The sequence below is a fragment of the Oratosquilla oratoria genome, chromosome 27 (assembly GCF_046742065.1).
Source record: "Oratosquilla oratoria isolate Oo_2021 chromosome 27, ASM4674206v1, whole genome shotgun sequence".
NCBI classification, from domain to species: domain Eukaryota; kingdom Metazoa; phylum Arthropoda; class Malacostraca; order Stomatopoda; family Squillidae; genus Oratosquilla; species Oratosquilla oratoria.
The window spans coordinates 13,110,400-13,126,975 of NC_134803.1; the positions used below are offsets into that span (position 1 = coordinate 13,110,400).

The 16,576-nt window shown below is 41.2% G+C and overlaps 1 protein-coding gene across 8 annotated transcripts in view; it reads right to left on the minus strand.

Moving 5' to 3' along the window:
- LOC143039904 (mitotic spindle assembly checkpoint protein MAD1-like) overlaps positions 1–16,576 on the minus strand; it is a 186,487-nt gene that overhangs the window by 143,380 nt on the left and 26,531 nt on the right. For 5 of the 8 annotated variants that reach the window (XM_076210252.1, XM_076210249.1, XM_076210253.1 and 2 more), the window contains 3 exons: positions 15,542–15,714; positions 9,687–9,785; positions 8,832–8,999 (listed from right to left, as the gene is read on the minus strand). In XM_076210252.1, the coding sequence (XP_076066367.1) occupies positions 8,832–8,999; positions 9,687–9,785; positions 15,542–15,714 (440 nt within the window). The remainder of the gene's footprint in view (positions 1–8,831; positions 9,000–9,686; positions 9,786–15,541; positions 15,715–16,576) is intronic. The other 3 variants (XM_076210254.1, XM_076210251.1, XM_076210256.1) reach the window with 2 other exon arrangements.

Sequence of the window (16,576 nt, forward strand, 5' to 3'; positions counted from 1 at the left end):
GCTTCCTATCCTCCTTCACATTTAGCATACATACATCATACATATACATATACCAAGGCTTTTTCCCCCTTCCAAGGGAGGTAGCCAAAAAGGGAAAGGCATAAAAACACTCCCACCCATTTCATCCCTAAATACACTCCACACCCCTCCCACCCTTCCTCTCATCTGAGCACCTCCTGGATGACGGGTCATCCCTGCACCCTGCCCACCGCCCTGGGTCAGAAGCAGTGTCGCAAGACACAGTACATCCACAGCAAGGCCGCTTCATTTAATCGGCGACCCCCCCTCTCCGTCCCCCTTTGCATATAAGGCGAGGACGGGGAGAAATCCCTTCGGGCTGCGTCAAAATTTACTCACACATACTACCCCACCCCCCACCCCCGCCCATTCCTCCTCATGCAGTCACAACATCATCCATATACAACCATTCTCCACTCACCTCTGTCTTCCGTCCTCTCCCTTCCTTCCTCAACAGACATTCCCCTCTTCCCCAAAGCCCCCTTCACCCCATCCATCCACCTCATCCTAGGACGTCCCCTCATGTTCACTCCCTCCACATCTGCCTTCCATACCTCTTTTACTAGTCTTTCTTCACTCATTCTTTCCATGTGTCCAAACCATCCTAATATTCTTTCATCAACCCTATCTCCCAAATCCTTTTTCACCCCTGTTCTCCTCCTCACCTCCTCATTTCTCACTCTATCCAGCCTAGTAACCCCCACCATACTTCTCAGACACCTCATCTCAAACACATTCAAACTCCTTCTCTCTTCTTCTCTTATGTTCCACGTTTCTGCCCCATACAGTGCTGTTGGCACAATCACTCCTTCATACAGTCTCCTCTTTGCATCCATTCCCAAAAGTCTATACCTCATTACACTCTTTAAACCACCAAGGCATTTACTTGCTTCTCTCAATCTACATTCTACCTCCACCTTCACTCCACCTTTTCCTTAAAATACTCTACCCACCTTCCTCTCACTGCCTTCTCTTCCATTATCATCTCTCAATCTGCACCTTTTACCTTTTCCTCTCTACTTGATTTGCCTCCTCTTTCTCTTTTAATTTCCTTCCAAAACATCTTTTTATTGCTTTCATAATTTTCTGTAATACTCTTACCCCATTTCATATCTGCTCTCCTCTTTGCCTCCTTTATCTTATGCTTGACTTCCCTTCTCTTTACTTTGTACCTCTCATATGACTCCCTTGTCCTAATTTGTAGCCAATCTATGAAAGCCTGCTTCTTCTCTTCTACACCCTTCTTTGCTTTTTCATCCCACCATTCACTACCCTTCCTTCTACTTCCTCCTGCCCTCCTTGTTCCACACACCATCCTTGCACACCTTATGACTTCCTTCTTGAATCATCCCCATTCATCCTCCACTCCTAGTTCTACTCTACCCTTCACTCCCTCCCACTCCTTTCTCAGCTTCTTCTTATACTCATTCTCCTTATCTTTCTCATTTAAGCAGTTCACTCTAAGTACCTCCCTACCTTCTGCCCTTTTCCTCTTTCTCCACCTATTCTCCACTCTCAACTTACCTTCCACCAAAAAATTATCTGATATTCTCCCACTCTCTCCTCTTAGAACATGTACATCCTTAACTCTTCCTTCCATACTCCTGGTCACCACAAATTAGTCATCTACAAATTAGCGGAAGGCGGAGGTGGAAGGAGTGAATATGAGGGGGCGTCCTAGGATGAGATGGATGGATGGGGTGAAAGGGGCTTTACAAAAGAGAGGAATGTCTGTAGAGGAAGGATGGGAGAGGACAGAACATAGGGGTGAATGGAGAAGGGTTGTGTATAGATGAGGCTGTGATGCATGCGGGGGAGTGGGTGGGGGATGGGGGGGTGAGGAAATATGTATGAGAAAAAATTTGATGCAGCCCGAAGGGATTTCTTCCTGTCTTCTCCTTTCCTGCATGAGGGGACGGAGATGGGGGGGGTCGCCGAATTTAATATAGTGGCCTTGCTGTAGATCTGCTGTGTCTTACGACACTGCTTCTGACCCAGGGCAGTGGACAGGATGCAGGGATGACCCATCATCCAGAAGGTGCCGGTGGAGGGGAGTGGAATACATGGGAAATGAAATGGGTGGGAGTGATTTTCTATGCCTTTTTCTTTTTGGCTACCCCCTGTGTAAGGGGGAAAAAGCCTTTGGTATATGTATGTATAAACAAATTAGTCGAAGAATCTTTTAACTTGTTATGATCAATGAAAGTGGCCTTTGATTATGGATGAGGAAATGGTAAAGAAAATAATAGTTACACTGATAAGACCAAAATTAGAATTCAAAGAGCAATGACAAAGATGGCATTGAAAATTTGCAATTTGACATATGAACAAAGATTAGACAAACTAAATTTACCAACCCTAGAACAAAGAAGAAAAAGAGGTGACTTGATAACCGTTTACAGAATTATGAAAGGGATGGAAATTCTTTATAGGGATGACCTACTACAATGGGACAGATACAAGAGGACACGACAGAAACTTAAAGACAGTTACATAAGAGATCTGATATAGAACAGCTTTCCACACAGAGTAATAGATATCTGGAACAAACTGAAAGAGGAAACAGTGAGTGCTAATACTATACATGACTTTAAGAAAAAACTGGATGCGGAAAGATACAACAGCGGGTCACTACGAGCTAGCTCTCCTCCCGCAATTACAACTTGGTAAAAACACACATATATAGATGTAGAAATGGCTGAAGTAATGATCAGGCATTTTAGGTCTGCATTTACAATTGAAAGCTCACAAATTTAGGATGAAGGACAGCGAGAAAGTTCCCCCGAAATTAAAGAAATAACGATGACACAGAAATAAATAAAAGACCAAATAATGAACCTTGACATCAGAAAGTCATGCAGGCCCGATGTAATTGGGAACTGGATATTGGAAGAATGTATGGATGAACTAATAGACAAAATACACAAGATTTGACTTCTCACTCAAACAAGAAAAAGTAACACAAGATTGGAAAAATTCAAATATTGTATAAATATACTAAGGAGGAGACAAAGAAAATCCAACAAATTATAGACCGGTATCCCTTACAAGTACAATTGCAAAAATATGCAAAAAAATTATTAAAAACAAATGGATTAACACTTGGAAGAGAACAAAATACTAAACCCTAACCAATTTAGTTTTAGAAGTGGAAGATCATGTACTACAAACTTAATATGCTTTAACTCAAGATTAATAGAAATAATACAAGAAAGAGACGGATGGGCAGATTGTGCTTTCTTGGACTTACAATAGGCATTTGACAAAGTACCACACAAAAATCTACTAAGAAAAATTGAAACAATAGGTGGAATACAAGGGAAATTATTGGAATGGATGAAAAATTTCTTGAACTGAAGAAAAATGATGGTACTGAGAGACAAGAACTCAAATTGGGAAGATATGATAAGCAGTCCCCCAAGGCTCTGTATTGGCTCCAATAATGTTTACTATTTATATAAATGATATGGATGAAGGCGTGTTATGTTATAGGAACTTCTTTGCAGATGATGCAAAACTATTAAAGAGAGTAAGTACAGAGGAAGATTGTAAATCTTTTCAAGACCTGGACAAACTCTGGAAATGGAGTCAAAAGAGTGAACTTCAACATTACAAAATGTAGTATAATGGAATTTGGCCAAAGCAAAAATAGAATATCAGGTCAATATACATTTGGTACAAAGGAAGTAAAGCAAAAGGTAAAGGAGGCAAAGAGGAGAGCAGATGTGAAATGGGGTAAGAGTATGACAGAAAATTTTGAAAGTAATAAAAAGATGTTTTGGAAAGAAATTAAGAGAGGAAGAGGAGGCAAATCAAGTAGAGAAGAAAAGGTAAAAGGTGTAGATGGAGAGATGATAATGGAAGAGAAGGCAGTAAGGGGAAGATGGGCAGAATATTTTAGGGAGTTGCTAAATGTGAAGGAGGATAGGGAGGGAAACATAGTTGCAGTGGGAAATGCTAAGAAAATGACCATGATGAGTGAGGAAAATGGAGGAGAAATAAGGAAGGATGAAGTGAAGGCAGTTGTTAAGATGATGAAAGCAGGTAAGGCACCTGGTCTGGATGGATGCCATGAAGAATGTCTAAAAAAAGGAGGTACAGTGATGGTGGACTGGCTGGTAAGGTTATTTAATGTTTGCTGGAGAGAGGGTAGAGTGCCGGAGGACTGGAGGAGTGTCTGTATAGTTCCACTTTACAAGGGAAAAGGGGACAAGTGTGAATATAGTAGTTTCAGAGGGATTAACTTGTTAAGTGTAGTTGGGAAGGCTTATGGGAGGATCTTGATTGAGAGGATTAGGAGAGGAAGAGAGGGAGTAATTGGTGAGGAACAGTGTGGATTTAGGACAGGTAGGGGTTGTGTAGATCAGATCTTTGTGGTAAGACAAACATATGAGAAAGCTATAGGAAAGGGTAGGGATGTTTTTTTTGGCTTTTATGGATCTGGAAAAGGCTTACAATAGGGTAGACAGAAAGGCACTGTGGGAGGTTATGCAGATATATGGGATAGGAGGAAAGCTTCTAGGAACTGTCAAGAGTTTTTATGAGAGTAGTAGAGCTTGTGTCAGGATTAGAAATGGAGAGAGTGAGTGGTTCGAGGTAAAGGTGGGACTTCGTCAAGGATGCGTTATGTCGCCCTGGCTGTTCAACTTATACATGGATGGGGTAGTGAGAGAGGTAAATGCAAGGGTAGTGGGTCAGGGATTGGAGATGGTTAAAGAAAATGGAGAAAAGTGGGAGGTGAGCCAGCTGTTGTTTGCTGACGACACTGTGCTTGTGGCAGGATCGGAGGAGGGATTGAGGAAGTTGGTGACAGAGTTTGGGAGAGTATGTGATAGAAGAAAGCTAAAGATAAATGTGGGTAAAAGTAAGGTGATGAGATGTACAAGGGGTGAAAGTGGCAGTAGACTGGAAGTGAGCATTAAGGGGAGCGACTGGAGGAAGTGGATAGTTTTAGATACTTGGGTGCAAATGTGGCAGGAAAAGGTGGAGTGAAGGTGGAGGTAGAATGTAGATTGAGAGAAGCGAGTAAATGCCTTGGTGGATTGAAGAGTGTAATGAGGAATAGAGATTTGGGAATGGATGCTAAGAGGAGACTGTATGAAGGAGTGATTGTGCCAACAGCACTGTATGGGGCAGAAACATGGAACATAAGAGAGGAAGAGAGAAGGAGTTTGAATGTGTTTCAGATGAGGTGTCTGAGAAGTATGATTGGGGTTACAAGGCTAGATAGAGTGAGAAATGAGGAGGTGAGGAGAAGAACACGGGTGGAAATGGGAGTGGGAGATAGGGTTGATGAAAGAGTATTAGGATTGCTTGGATACATGGAAAGAATGAGTGAAGAAAGACTAGTAAAAGAGGTATGGAAGGCAGATGTGGAGGGAGTGAACATGAGGGGACGTCCTAGGATGAGGTGGATGGATGGGGTGAAAGGGGCTTTGGGGAAGGGGAGAATGTCTGTTGAGGAAGGACGGGAGAGGACAGAAGACAGGGGTGAATGGAGAATGGTTGTATATGGATGATGTTGTGATGCATGAGGTGGAATGGGCGGGGGGATGGGGGGGGGTGAGGTAGTATGTGTGAGCAAAATTTGACGCAGCCCGAAGGGATTTCTCCCTGTCTTCTCCTTTTATGCATGTGGGAGACGGAGAGGGGATTTAATGAAGCGGCCTTGCTGTGGATGTGCTGTGTCTTGCGACACTGCTTGTGACTCAGGGAAGTGGACAAAGTGCAGGGATGACCCGTCATTCAGGAGGTGCTAAGATGAGAGGAAGGGTGGAGGGGTGTGGAGTGTATTCAGGGATGGAATGGGTGGGAATGATTTTATGCCTTTTCCTTTTTGGCTACCTCCCTTGTAAGGGGGAAAAAGCCTTGGTATATGTATGTACAAAGGAAGTTAAAAAAATAAACTTGGAAAGGGACCTAGGAGTAACTATCACAAATGACATGACACCAGGCAAACATGTCAACAAATTAGTCAGAGAAACTTTTAACTTATTAAGATCAATGAAAGTAGCCTTTGACTACATGGATGAAGAAATGGTAAAGAAAATACTAGTCACACTGATGAGACCAAAATTGGAATACACAGCATCACTATGGGCACCTGGTATATATATATATATATACATATATATATATATATATATATATAATATATATATATATAAAGAAACTAGAAAGAATTCAAAGAGCAACAACAAAGATGGCACCAACACTTTGCAATTTGACATACGAACAAAGATTGGATAAACTAAATTTACGAATTCTGGAACAAAGAAGAGAAAGAGTTGATTTGCTAACCATTTACAGAATTATGGATGGAAATTCTTGATAGGGATGGCGTAAAGAAATGGGACAGAAGAAATACAAGAGGACACGAGAAGAAACTTGAGAAGCCCAGTTAAAGAAGAGATCTGAAAAAGAATAGCTTCCCACACAGTGATAGATATATGGAACAAACTGAATGAGGAAACAGCGAGTGCTAAAACTATATATGACTTTAAGAAAAAACTGGATGCAGAAAGATAAAATAGTGGGTCACTACGAGCATAGCTCTTTCCGAGAAGTAAGCATAGTAAGTGGATGGTGAAAAAGATCTCGGCGTGATTATCAGTAACGATCTCAAATCATCCAAGCAGTGTATTTCAGTCTCTGAGAAAGCAAATAAGATTCTAGGGCTGATTGCGCGATCTTTTGATTTCAAAAGTCCATCACTCATTAACAAGCTATATAAATCTTTAGTTCATCCACATTTGGAATATGCTGTTTCCGTATGGTCACCGAATCTCATTAAAGACATTGACAGACTGGAAAAAGTACAACGGCGAGCCACAAAACTGATTCCAAATATAAAAAATAAATCATACAAAAATCGACTAAAACATATGAATCTGTTTTCCCTAAAAAAGCGTAGACTCAGAGGTGACTTGATACAGGTCTTTAAAATTCTAAAGGGAATTGACAACATCAAAAGTGACCAAATTTTCACATTGAATGAGAATCAGACAAGAAACAATGGTCTCAAACTGTCCGGAAATAGATTCAATTTGGAAGTAGGTAGAAACAACTTTGCCAACCATGTAGTTAATGAATGGAATAAACTTCCTACACAGGTAGTGCAATGTAGTTCAGTTCGAAGCTTTAAGAATCATTTAGATAAACATCTAAGCAAGATGCTGTAATGATTATAATTTATTTTATATTATTTGTTTTTGTTTTGTTATCATTTGCCTGTTTTATTTTAATTCATTATTAGTTATATGTCAATCTATTATTATTTACTATTTACCTGTTTGTTTATTATTTAACTATACCTATGCATTCATTTATGTATTATTTTTTTATTTACATTATTATAGTTTTTATCTATTAATTTTAAGGAGTTTGAATGTGTTTGAGATGAGGTGTCTGAGAAGTATGGTGGGGGTTACTAGGCTGGATAGAGTGAGAAATGAGGAGGTGAGGAGGAGAACAGGGGTGAAAAAGGATTTGGGAGATAGGGTTGATGAAAGAATATTAGGATGGTTTGGACACATGGAAAGAATGAGTGAAGAAAGACTAGTAAAAGAGGTATGGAAGGCAGATGTGGAGGGAGTGAACATGAGGGGACGTCCTAGGATGAGGTGGATGGAGGGTGAAGGGGGCTTTGGGGAAGAGGGGAATGTCTGTTGAGGAAGGAAGGGAGAGGACGGAAGACAGAGGTGAGTGGAGAATGGTTGTATATGGATGATGATGTGACTGCATGAGGAGGAATGGGCGGGGGGTGGGGGGTGGGGTAGTATGTGTGAGTAAATTTTGACGCAGCCCGAAGGGATTTCTCCCCGTCCTCGCCTTATATGCAAAGGGGGACGGAGAGGGGGGGTCGCCGATTAAATGAAGCGGCCTTGCTGTGGATGTACTGTGTCTTGCAACACTGCTTCTGACCCAGGGCGGTGGGCAGGGTGCAGGGATGACCCGTCATCCAGGAGGTGCTCAGATGAGAGGAAGGGTGGGAGGGGTGTGGAGTGTATTTAGGGATGAAATGGGTGGGAGTGTTTTTATGCCTTCCCCTTTTTGGCTACCTCCCTTGTAAGGGGGAAAAAGCCTTGGTATATGTATGTATGTATGTATCTATTAATTTATTATTACTATGAATTTTTTTTTGCATCCGACCTAGATATGGACCAAAAAGGTCTCCTGTCGGCATGCTCCGCCTTTGTAATCATTTGTAGTGAAACTGGTCAGGAATAAATTCGCAACTCTGAACAAGAGCTGTCACTTCTTTTTCCACCTTCCTCATATATATTTGGATGATTTGGGCATATGAAATGAACAAATGAGAGTGTGTGGAAGGCAGAGATGGATGGAGTGAATGTGAGCCTAGAACTGAGAATGGAATAGAAGGAAAGGATGAAAGGGACCATGGCTATAAGGAGAATATCTATTGAACAAGTAAGGTAGAAGGCAAGAATAAACCAGCTTTGGCTGTTGGCCCCTGCTGTGAAGGTGCTGTTTTGCTGCGAGGCTTCTGACCTAAACAGTGGGCAGGGGACAGAGATGACGATTTATCCTTGAGGAGCTAAAATAGTCGGGGCAACAGATGGGTTTGGAATGGGTGTAGGATGGATGTGTGCCTCTTACCCTCTTATAAGGGAGGAAAGGCCTTTAGGAAATATCAGCTTTGTATAACAACAAAGCCAAAACAATATCCCCATAATAAAGTCATGACTACATTTAGCTCATTGAGACAGGTAAACTACTTATAATCCTTTAAAGTATAGCTATAGGAACTACATTCCCTCTCCAGAATTAAACAAGGCATTATAATTTCTTACTTCATAAAATTCGTCCTTCTGTTTCAGGTGTTCTCTCTGAATTCTTATCATTTTGGTCTCAGCTTCCCGTCTTCCATCCTCAGCATCCTTACACTGCTTGAAGGAATCATTTTTACTCTCCCTCTCCTTTGTCTGCAACATCTTGATTCTATGTTGCAAATTATCAATCTGGAAAGAATCCATTTGTATTAAGATTATATATATATATATATATATATATATATATATATATATATATATATATATATATATATATATATATATATATATATATATAAAGCATACCTGTGGGTCAGACATTACATGATCATCTCTACTGTTCATCTCCAAAATATATAAGCACCGTCACATCCTTACCTGGTCCAGAGCTCAAAATCTTTGTCAACTTCCACTATTTTCCCACCATTCAATAGACTTCCCCCTATCCTTTGTATCCACAACACATTCCATAATTCATTTATGTCAACCCTGTCATTTGCCTTCCCCAAATCTATGTAAATCCAAGACATCCTTAACTTTTGACTTTTCCCACATCTGTCTCACTGCTTGAGATATCATTGTGCTGATTACACAAGAGTGACACTATAGAGTATGAAAACTGCATCAATGCCCAATATGTGATAGATCCATATATGACTTCCTTCAAAGTACAGTGAAAGCCCTTGTATCCGGCACCCTAGTTACCGGCAACTTCAAATATCCGGCATATTTTTTGTAGTTGCTCCCGCTGCCGCCAGAGGAGTGCGCTGTGAGCCATACTGCATGGCGGCTGGCGCTCACTTTGTCTCCCGCCGCCACTTCGTTCATGCCACGGATGTGTTTGTATTGCTGGACTGCTGCTACATTCCTACTCACGTGTTCGCCACTTGCCAGTGAAATTTCATCATGCCCAAAGTTGATAAGCGAAAATGTGTAGTGCTTACAGTTAAGCAGAAAGTGGACATATGCAGACGTCTGGAGAAAGGAGAGAACAGGAAAATAATCATGGAAGAATACGGGATAGGTTCTTCTACGATATACGACATTAAGGCCCAATCCAAGAAGTTACGAGAGTTTATTAAAGAGACAGACACCCCAAAAGCTGCTGAACAACGCCACAATGCAGTTTAAGCGTGTGGACCTCTTGGATAAAGTGCTGTATGAGTGGTTCTGCCTAAAACAGTCTGAAGGAGCATCTCTAACAGGCCCCATGCTGCAAGAAAAGGGACGTGAACTCGCTAGCAAGATGTCGATAGCAGAATCCTGCCAGTTCTCTGATGGTTGGCTACACCGATTCAAGACTCGCCATGGAATTCGTCGGCTTGATATCTCTGGTGAAGCAAAATCTGCTGATCTACCTTCAGCTGAGGAGTTTATCGACAGGTAAGGATGGCTAAATACGTTCTCTCTTTCTCTCTCTCTCTCTCTCTAATAGTCTACCTTTATTAGAAAAAAAGATGATGTTAGATGTTAGAGTGTTTCTCTATTCTTATCTTTTTTTCTCTTTTCTTATTCTTGTCAACTCTTATCTTTTCTTTCTCTTTTTGTTACTCTTATTCTCTATTCTTGTCTTTTTTTTTCTTATAGGTTTGCTAAGTTGGTAAACGAGCATGGTCTGACGCCGGACACAATCTACAACGCGGACGAGACTGGCCTCTTCTACCGTTGTCTTCCCACAACAACACTTGCAAGCGAGGCAGAGGGGCCTGCCACAGGATTCAAGAATAGCAAGGATCGGCTGACTGTGCTAGTTTGTGCAAATATGGCAGGAACGCATAAAATAAAATTGTGTGTGGTAGGAAAGTACCGAAAGCCAAGGTGTTTTAAGAACGTCACGTACTTGCCTGTTGATTATCGTGCACAACATAGCGCTTGGATGAACTCATATTTTCTTAGACTGGTTTAAACATGTGTTCGTTCCCTCAGTGAAAGAGAATTTGAAAAAGAAAGGACTCCCAGAGGATAGTAAAGTAGTGTTGTTGCTTGATAACTGCAAGGCACATCCACCAGCTGAGGAACTGGTGGTGGGTAACATTTTTGTTGTGTACCTACCACCAAATGTTACAAGCCTGATCCAACCCATGGATCAGGGCGTAATCCAGAACTTTAAAATGAATTATAGAAAAAGTTTCATGCGTAAACTTATAAATTATGATGATGGCTCTATCCCTGATTTCCAGAAACAATTCAACATAAAAGACGCTATCTTTATGGCTTCCCTTGCTTGGCAGGATGTCAAACAACAAACTTTAATGCGATGTTGGCGAAAACTGTATCCACTGATAATGTTCGAAGAGGAAGGGGATGAGGACTTTGAAGGTTTTCAATGTGCCAGGAAAAAGGCTGTGGTGACAGAGTTAAAAGAGATGGGTGAGTGTGCTAAACTTAACGTAACTGATGTGGCGCTACAAGAGTGGGTGGATGTTGACAAAAGTGAAGCAGTAACATTCACACTGTCTGATGAGGAGCTTATCAATGCAGTAGTTCAGGAAAGGCAGGAGAAAATGACAGAGGCAGACAGTGAAGAAGAGGACGACCCTGAGCCCAAAGTTTCATGGAAAGATGCAGCAAAAGGTCTAGCAGTGTTTGTAAAGTTTGCTGAACAGTGCACTTACATGAACACCCGTGATGTTATGTCTCTTCACTGTATTCAGAATGAGTTTTTGTTACAAAGAGGCAAGAGTTGTAGGCAGATGGACATAAGGGAGTTTATGAAAGTAGGATGTAAGGCTAAGAAATTAGCAGATGTACACGAAATTCAGACTCACAGCCACAGTCACTGAACGTGGCCATTCAGAATGCCAGTGTACAACTGACTCATGTAAACAATGTTGTTTTATCAGATGACGAGCTCAGTGGTGACTGTTGATGCTGTGATGTTGGTGTAAATTGATAAGGTTAGTGAATAAAGTGAGTGAATATAGGTGTATTTTCTTAAACCTTCAAATATCCGGAATTTTCAAGTATCCGGTATGCCTATGGTCCCAATGGTGCCGGATACAAGGGCTTTCACTGTAAATACCTTTTCCCTATCTACATTTGAAGTTGTAGCCCAGAGGTGCCTTTGTGTCAACTCTAAAACCCAGAAACTCACTTCCTTTTGATCTACCTTCATCACTTTTTATTTCTACCTATAAACCAAGAGGCTTCTTCTCCCTTATATGGAAGGTAGCCAATCAAGGTGTACACCCACTCTGACCCATCCCAAATGTGCTGACTTAGCAAGGTTTTACTTCATCTATGAGGTGTCTAGAAAGAGAGTTGATGATAGCAAATATAGTGTTTAGGAAGAAAGTCAAGCATTATTACATATGGGAGAGGGTGGTGAATGGAAGAGTGGTAGATAGGGTGTTAATGGACTATATAATGGTAACCAGGAGAATAGTAGGAAGAGCTAAGGATGTACATGTTCTAAAGGGAGAGAGTGGGGGAATATCAGATTGTTTTTTGGTGGAAGGTAAACTGAGAGTGGAGGATACATGGAGTAGGAGAATAAGGACAGAAGATACGAAGATGCTTAAAGTAAACTGCTTAAATGAGAAAGAAAAGGAGGAGTACAAGAAGAGAAGAGGGAGACACAAGGTGTGCAAAGATGGTGTGTGGAACAAGGAGGGTGGGAGGAAATAGAAGGAAGGGTAGTAAGTGGTGGGATGAGGAAACAAAGAAGGTTGTAGAAAAGAAGAAGTGAGCATTCACAGATTGGTTACAAAATAGGACGAGATAATCATAAGAGAGGTATAAAGAAAAGAGAAGTACAGCATATGATAAAGGAGGCAAAGAGGAGAGCAGATGTGAAATGGGGTAAGAGTATGACAGAAAATTTTGAAAGTAATAAAAAGATGTTTTGGAAAGAAATTAAGAGAGGAAGAGGAGACGAATCAAGTAGAGATGAAAAAGTAAAAGATGCAGATGGAGAGATGATAATGGAAGAGGAAGATAGGCAGAGTATTTTAGGGAGTTTCTGAATGTGAAGGAGGATAGGGAGGGAAATGTAGTTGCAGCAGGAAGTGCCACAAAAATGACAGTGATGAGTGAGAAAAATTGAGGAGAAATATGGAAGGATGAGGTGAAGGCAGTTGTTAAAATGATGGAAGCTGCTGAGACACCTAGGTTGGATGGGTGTCATGCAGAATGTCTAAAAAAAAAAAGGAGGTACAGTGACGATGGACTGGCTGGAGAGGTTATTTAATGTTTGTGTAAGAGAGTAGAGTGCTGGAGGACTGGAGGAGAACCTGTATAGTTCCACTTTACAAGGGAAAAGGGGACAAGTGTGAGTGCAGTAGTAGTTTCAGAGAGATCAGTTTGTTAAGTGTAGTTAGGAAGGTTTATGGGAGTTTTGATTGATAGGATTAGGAGAGGAACAGAGGGAGTAATTGCTGAGGGACAGTGTGGGTTTAGGACAGGTACAGGTTGCATGGATCAGATTTTTGTGGTAAGGCAGATATGTGAGAAAGATTTAAGATAAGGTAAGGATGTTTTTTGGGCCTTTATGGATTTGGAAAAGGATTATGACTGGGTAAACAGGAAGGTATATGGGAGGTATTGCAGATATATGATATGGGAGGAAAGCTGTTAAGAGCAGTCAAGAGTTTTTACAACAGTAGAGCTTGTGTTAGAATCAGAAATAGAGTGAGTAGGTAATTGGAGTTAACCACTTCACTCCGGACTTAAATCTGGTGGGCAGCAGCCAATGCCAGCCGTACGACGTGTCGTAATAATACTCGCATCATAAAATGTAGTCACCGCTTATATCGATCGTTCTCTCTTTCACCCGCGAATTTTGAAAACCACAGAGAATGGGATTCAAGGCACATTTGGGAGAATGTAAAAACACAGGGGGGACTACAATAAATATAATCAAGACGCCGATATGGCAGCGTCGTGAATCCACTTGCTCCTCATGACGCCTACGTAGGCGGCACCATATGGAAGGGGTTAAATGTGGGGCTCTGCCAAGGATGTGTTATGTCACCTTAGCTGTTCAATTTATACATGGGTGGGGTGGTACAACAGGTTGTTGTTGTTGTCGTTCCCTAGACTGTCTGTCCGAGCAGTCCCGTCTCCCCAAGGAAGGCCACAGCCGAAACTGGGTTTTCCCACAAATCCTTTATAGAGTGTATGTTGTGTTGTTTGCGTGCATGATTGTGTATAATGCAGTCTTCCATTATGTGTTGTATGGTATGGGGTGAAGTGTTACATCCTGGGCAGCTGTTCACAACACGGTCGTCCAGCCTCTTCTGGTAGCTTAGAAGTGCTGGGTGGTGACCGCATCGCAGTCTGGCCAAGTGGACTCTGTCCTTACGTGGGAGAGAGGATTCAGAAGGGTGGATATCAGGGGGTCTGGCATGCAGCAGTGTGTTGTCTTTCAGTGTGTTAATGGAGCGGTGAGTGATATGATTATGAATATGTTTCCGGAGGCTGGTATTTGGTGGTTGTGGAGGAAGAGAAGAGAGTATCTGTGTGTAATAAAGGTCTTTGGGTGTAGTTTTAATGTTTCTTGGTGTGTGTGGGTGTTCTGCTATGTAGTGTAGCGGGTGTGATGTGTTTGTGGTGGCTGCAGCAAGTGTTTGTGTGCCTCTCATGTCGAGGTGGTCCTTGACTTTGAGGACTTTTGTTTCATGGTGTAAATGGTCTGTAGGTGATGTATTTGTGCAGCCTGTAATTGTTTTTAGGGCTTTGTTTTGTATGAGCTGCAACGTCTACGTCGTGGGACCACCCCCCAACCCCAAGAGTTGGGGGCCAAACAGCAGCAACTACCCCTGGCCATCAGCTCTACGCAGATGGCACCGATCCCCAAGGTACAACAGGTAAATGCAAGTGGTTATCTCCTTTTCCACGCCTGCTCTCCTCCTCATCTCCTCATTTCTCACCCTATCCAACCTTGTAATCCCTACCATTTCTCAGAAATTTAATCTCAAACATATTACTTTTCCTCTCTGCCTCTCTTAATCCCTTCAATACGATGCCGCCTACGTAGGCGTCATGAGGACCAAGTGGGTACGCGAGGATGCTGATGTCGGCGTCTTGATTATATATATTGTAGTTGTACCTGCGTGACCCCCATTCTCTGTAAACTGGCTTCATCATATTTTCTATGGTTATCAAAATTCACGGGTGAAAGAGAACGAGTAATACAGCGGTAACTTTATTTTTTATAATGCGAGTATTATGACGCAACATCACACGTCTGGCAGCTAATGCTGCCCGTGAGATTTTGGCCCGGAGTGAAGGGGTTAAATTTAAAATCTCTGTCCCATACAGTGCCATCTGCACAGTCACATTAAGTCCATGAGTACTAAACCCGTGAATGTTAACCACTTCCATACGGTGACGCCTATGTAGGCGGCATGAGGAGCTAGTGGGTACTCAATGATGCCGACATCGGCATCTTGATTATATTTATTGTAGTCGTACCTACGTAATTTCCATTCTCTCTAAACTGGCTTCATCAATTTTCTATGGTTATCAAAATACACGGGTGAAAAAGAACGAACGATTGAGCACTGACTTTATTTTTTATAATGAGATTATTATGACCCAACATCGCACGTCGGGCAGCTAATGCTGCCAGACGTGCGATGTGCCCCGGAGTGAAGAGGTTAAAGGTGGACTGTATAGACAATATATAGTGAACCAACAATAAAATCTGTGAAGTTGTAATTCAATAAAGCCTATTAAAATAAACACACAGTCACTCAAAAAAATATATAAAGTATATGTTTACTACTCACCAGTTCTTTGTCTCTCATTTGTCTGTGCCTAAGAGTCTCCAGCTCTGTATCATACTCAAGTTTATCTTTTTTACTTTTCATTTCTACTGTCTGGAGCCTGGACTCAAGGCTGGATATCATAGCCTTGGATGATACAAGTTCAGTATTCTTCTCTCGAAACCTTTTGGATACATCTATAAAGACAAGAATATCTATGTTATTCCAAACAAGGCAATGAATAACTACAAAGTCTAATAATCTAACTTATATTCAACTAGCTTTTACTGCAAATGAACAAACTGTCCATTATATTATCCAATGTTATCCTAAAAATTATGCACCTTACAACAAAGTAAAAGTCAAAAGACATTTCAAATATACATACATACATATACCAAAGGCTGACTGTTATGTTCAATCAGTTTACAGCCTTAGTTTTCTCTAACAAGATACTCAGAGCCCTCAAGTAACTAGCAATAGCCACTGTATTGGCCCATAGATCACTCAGGAGAAAAAAAAAAAAAAAATTGTATTGTCGCCTATAATGTGTGTTAGGGAGTGTAAGGTGAAACATTCTGCATCTTTTGTAAGGTAACTGTATATGAGGAATGCAGTTTGTTACCAGGCTCATTTTTCTATTTTTGTGCTAGATTGTGACCTAAAAATGTAGGTGCACTCATGTAAATCCTATGTGTCTTGAGGGAATCTTCTATTCTGGCTTATGCTTGGAAGTGCTTGATTTGTTAAGGCACTGGTCATTCTTGAAAGTATAGTATTTGTATAGAGCTACTTCATTATCAGTGTGGGTTATGTATCTTACTTAACTGATTGCCAAAATTGTCAATACAGTTGATTTTTGTCTTCTAGTTATAACTGATATCAAATGTTTGCTATCACTACATTATATTTGTGTCACATACCACAATTACATGCAACTTATCTAAGGATGATAGCAAACTGAAAAACAATTGATATATCCCACTGAAAAATGCTTTTATCAGCTTGCAAAAGGCTGGACCCCTAAAGCCCTTGGGCAGTGAGAGGACGAAGACAACC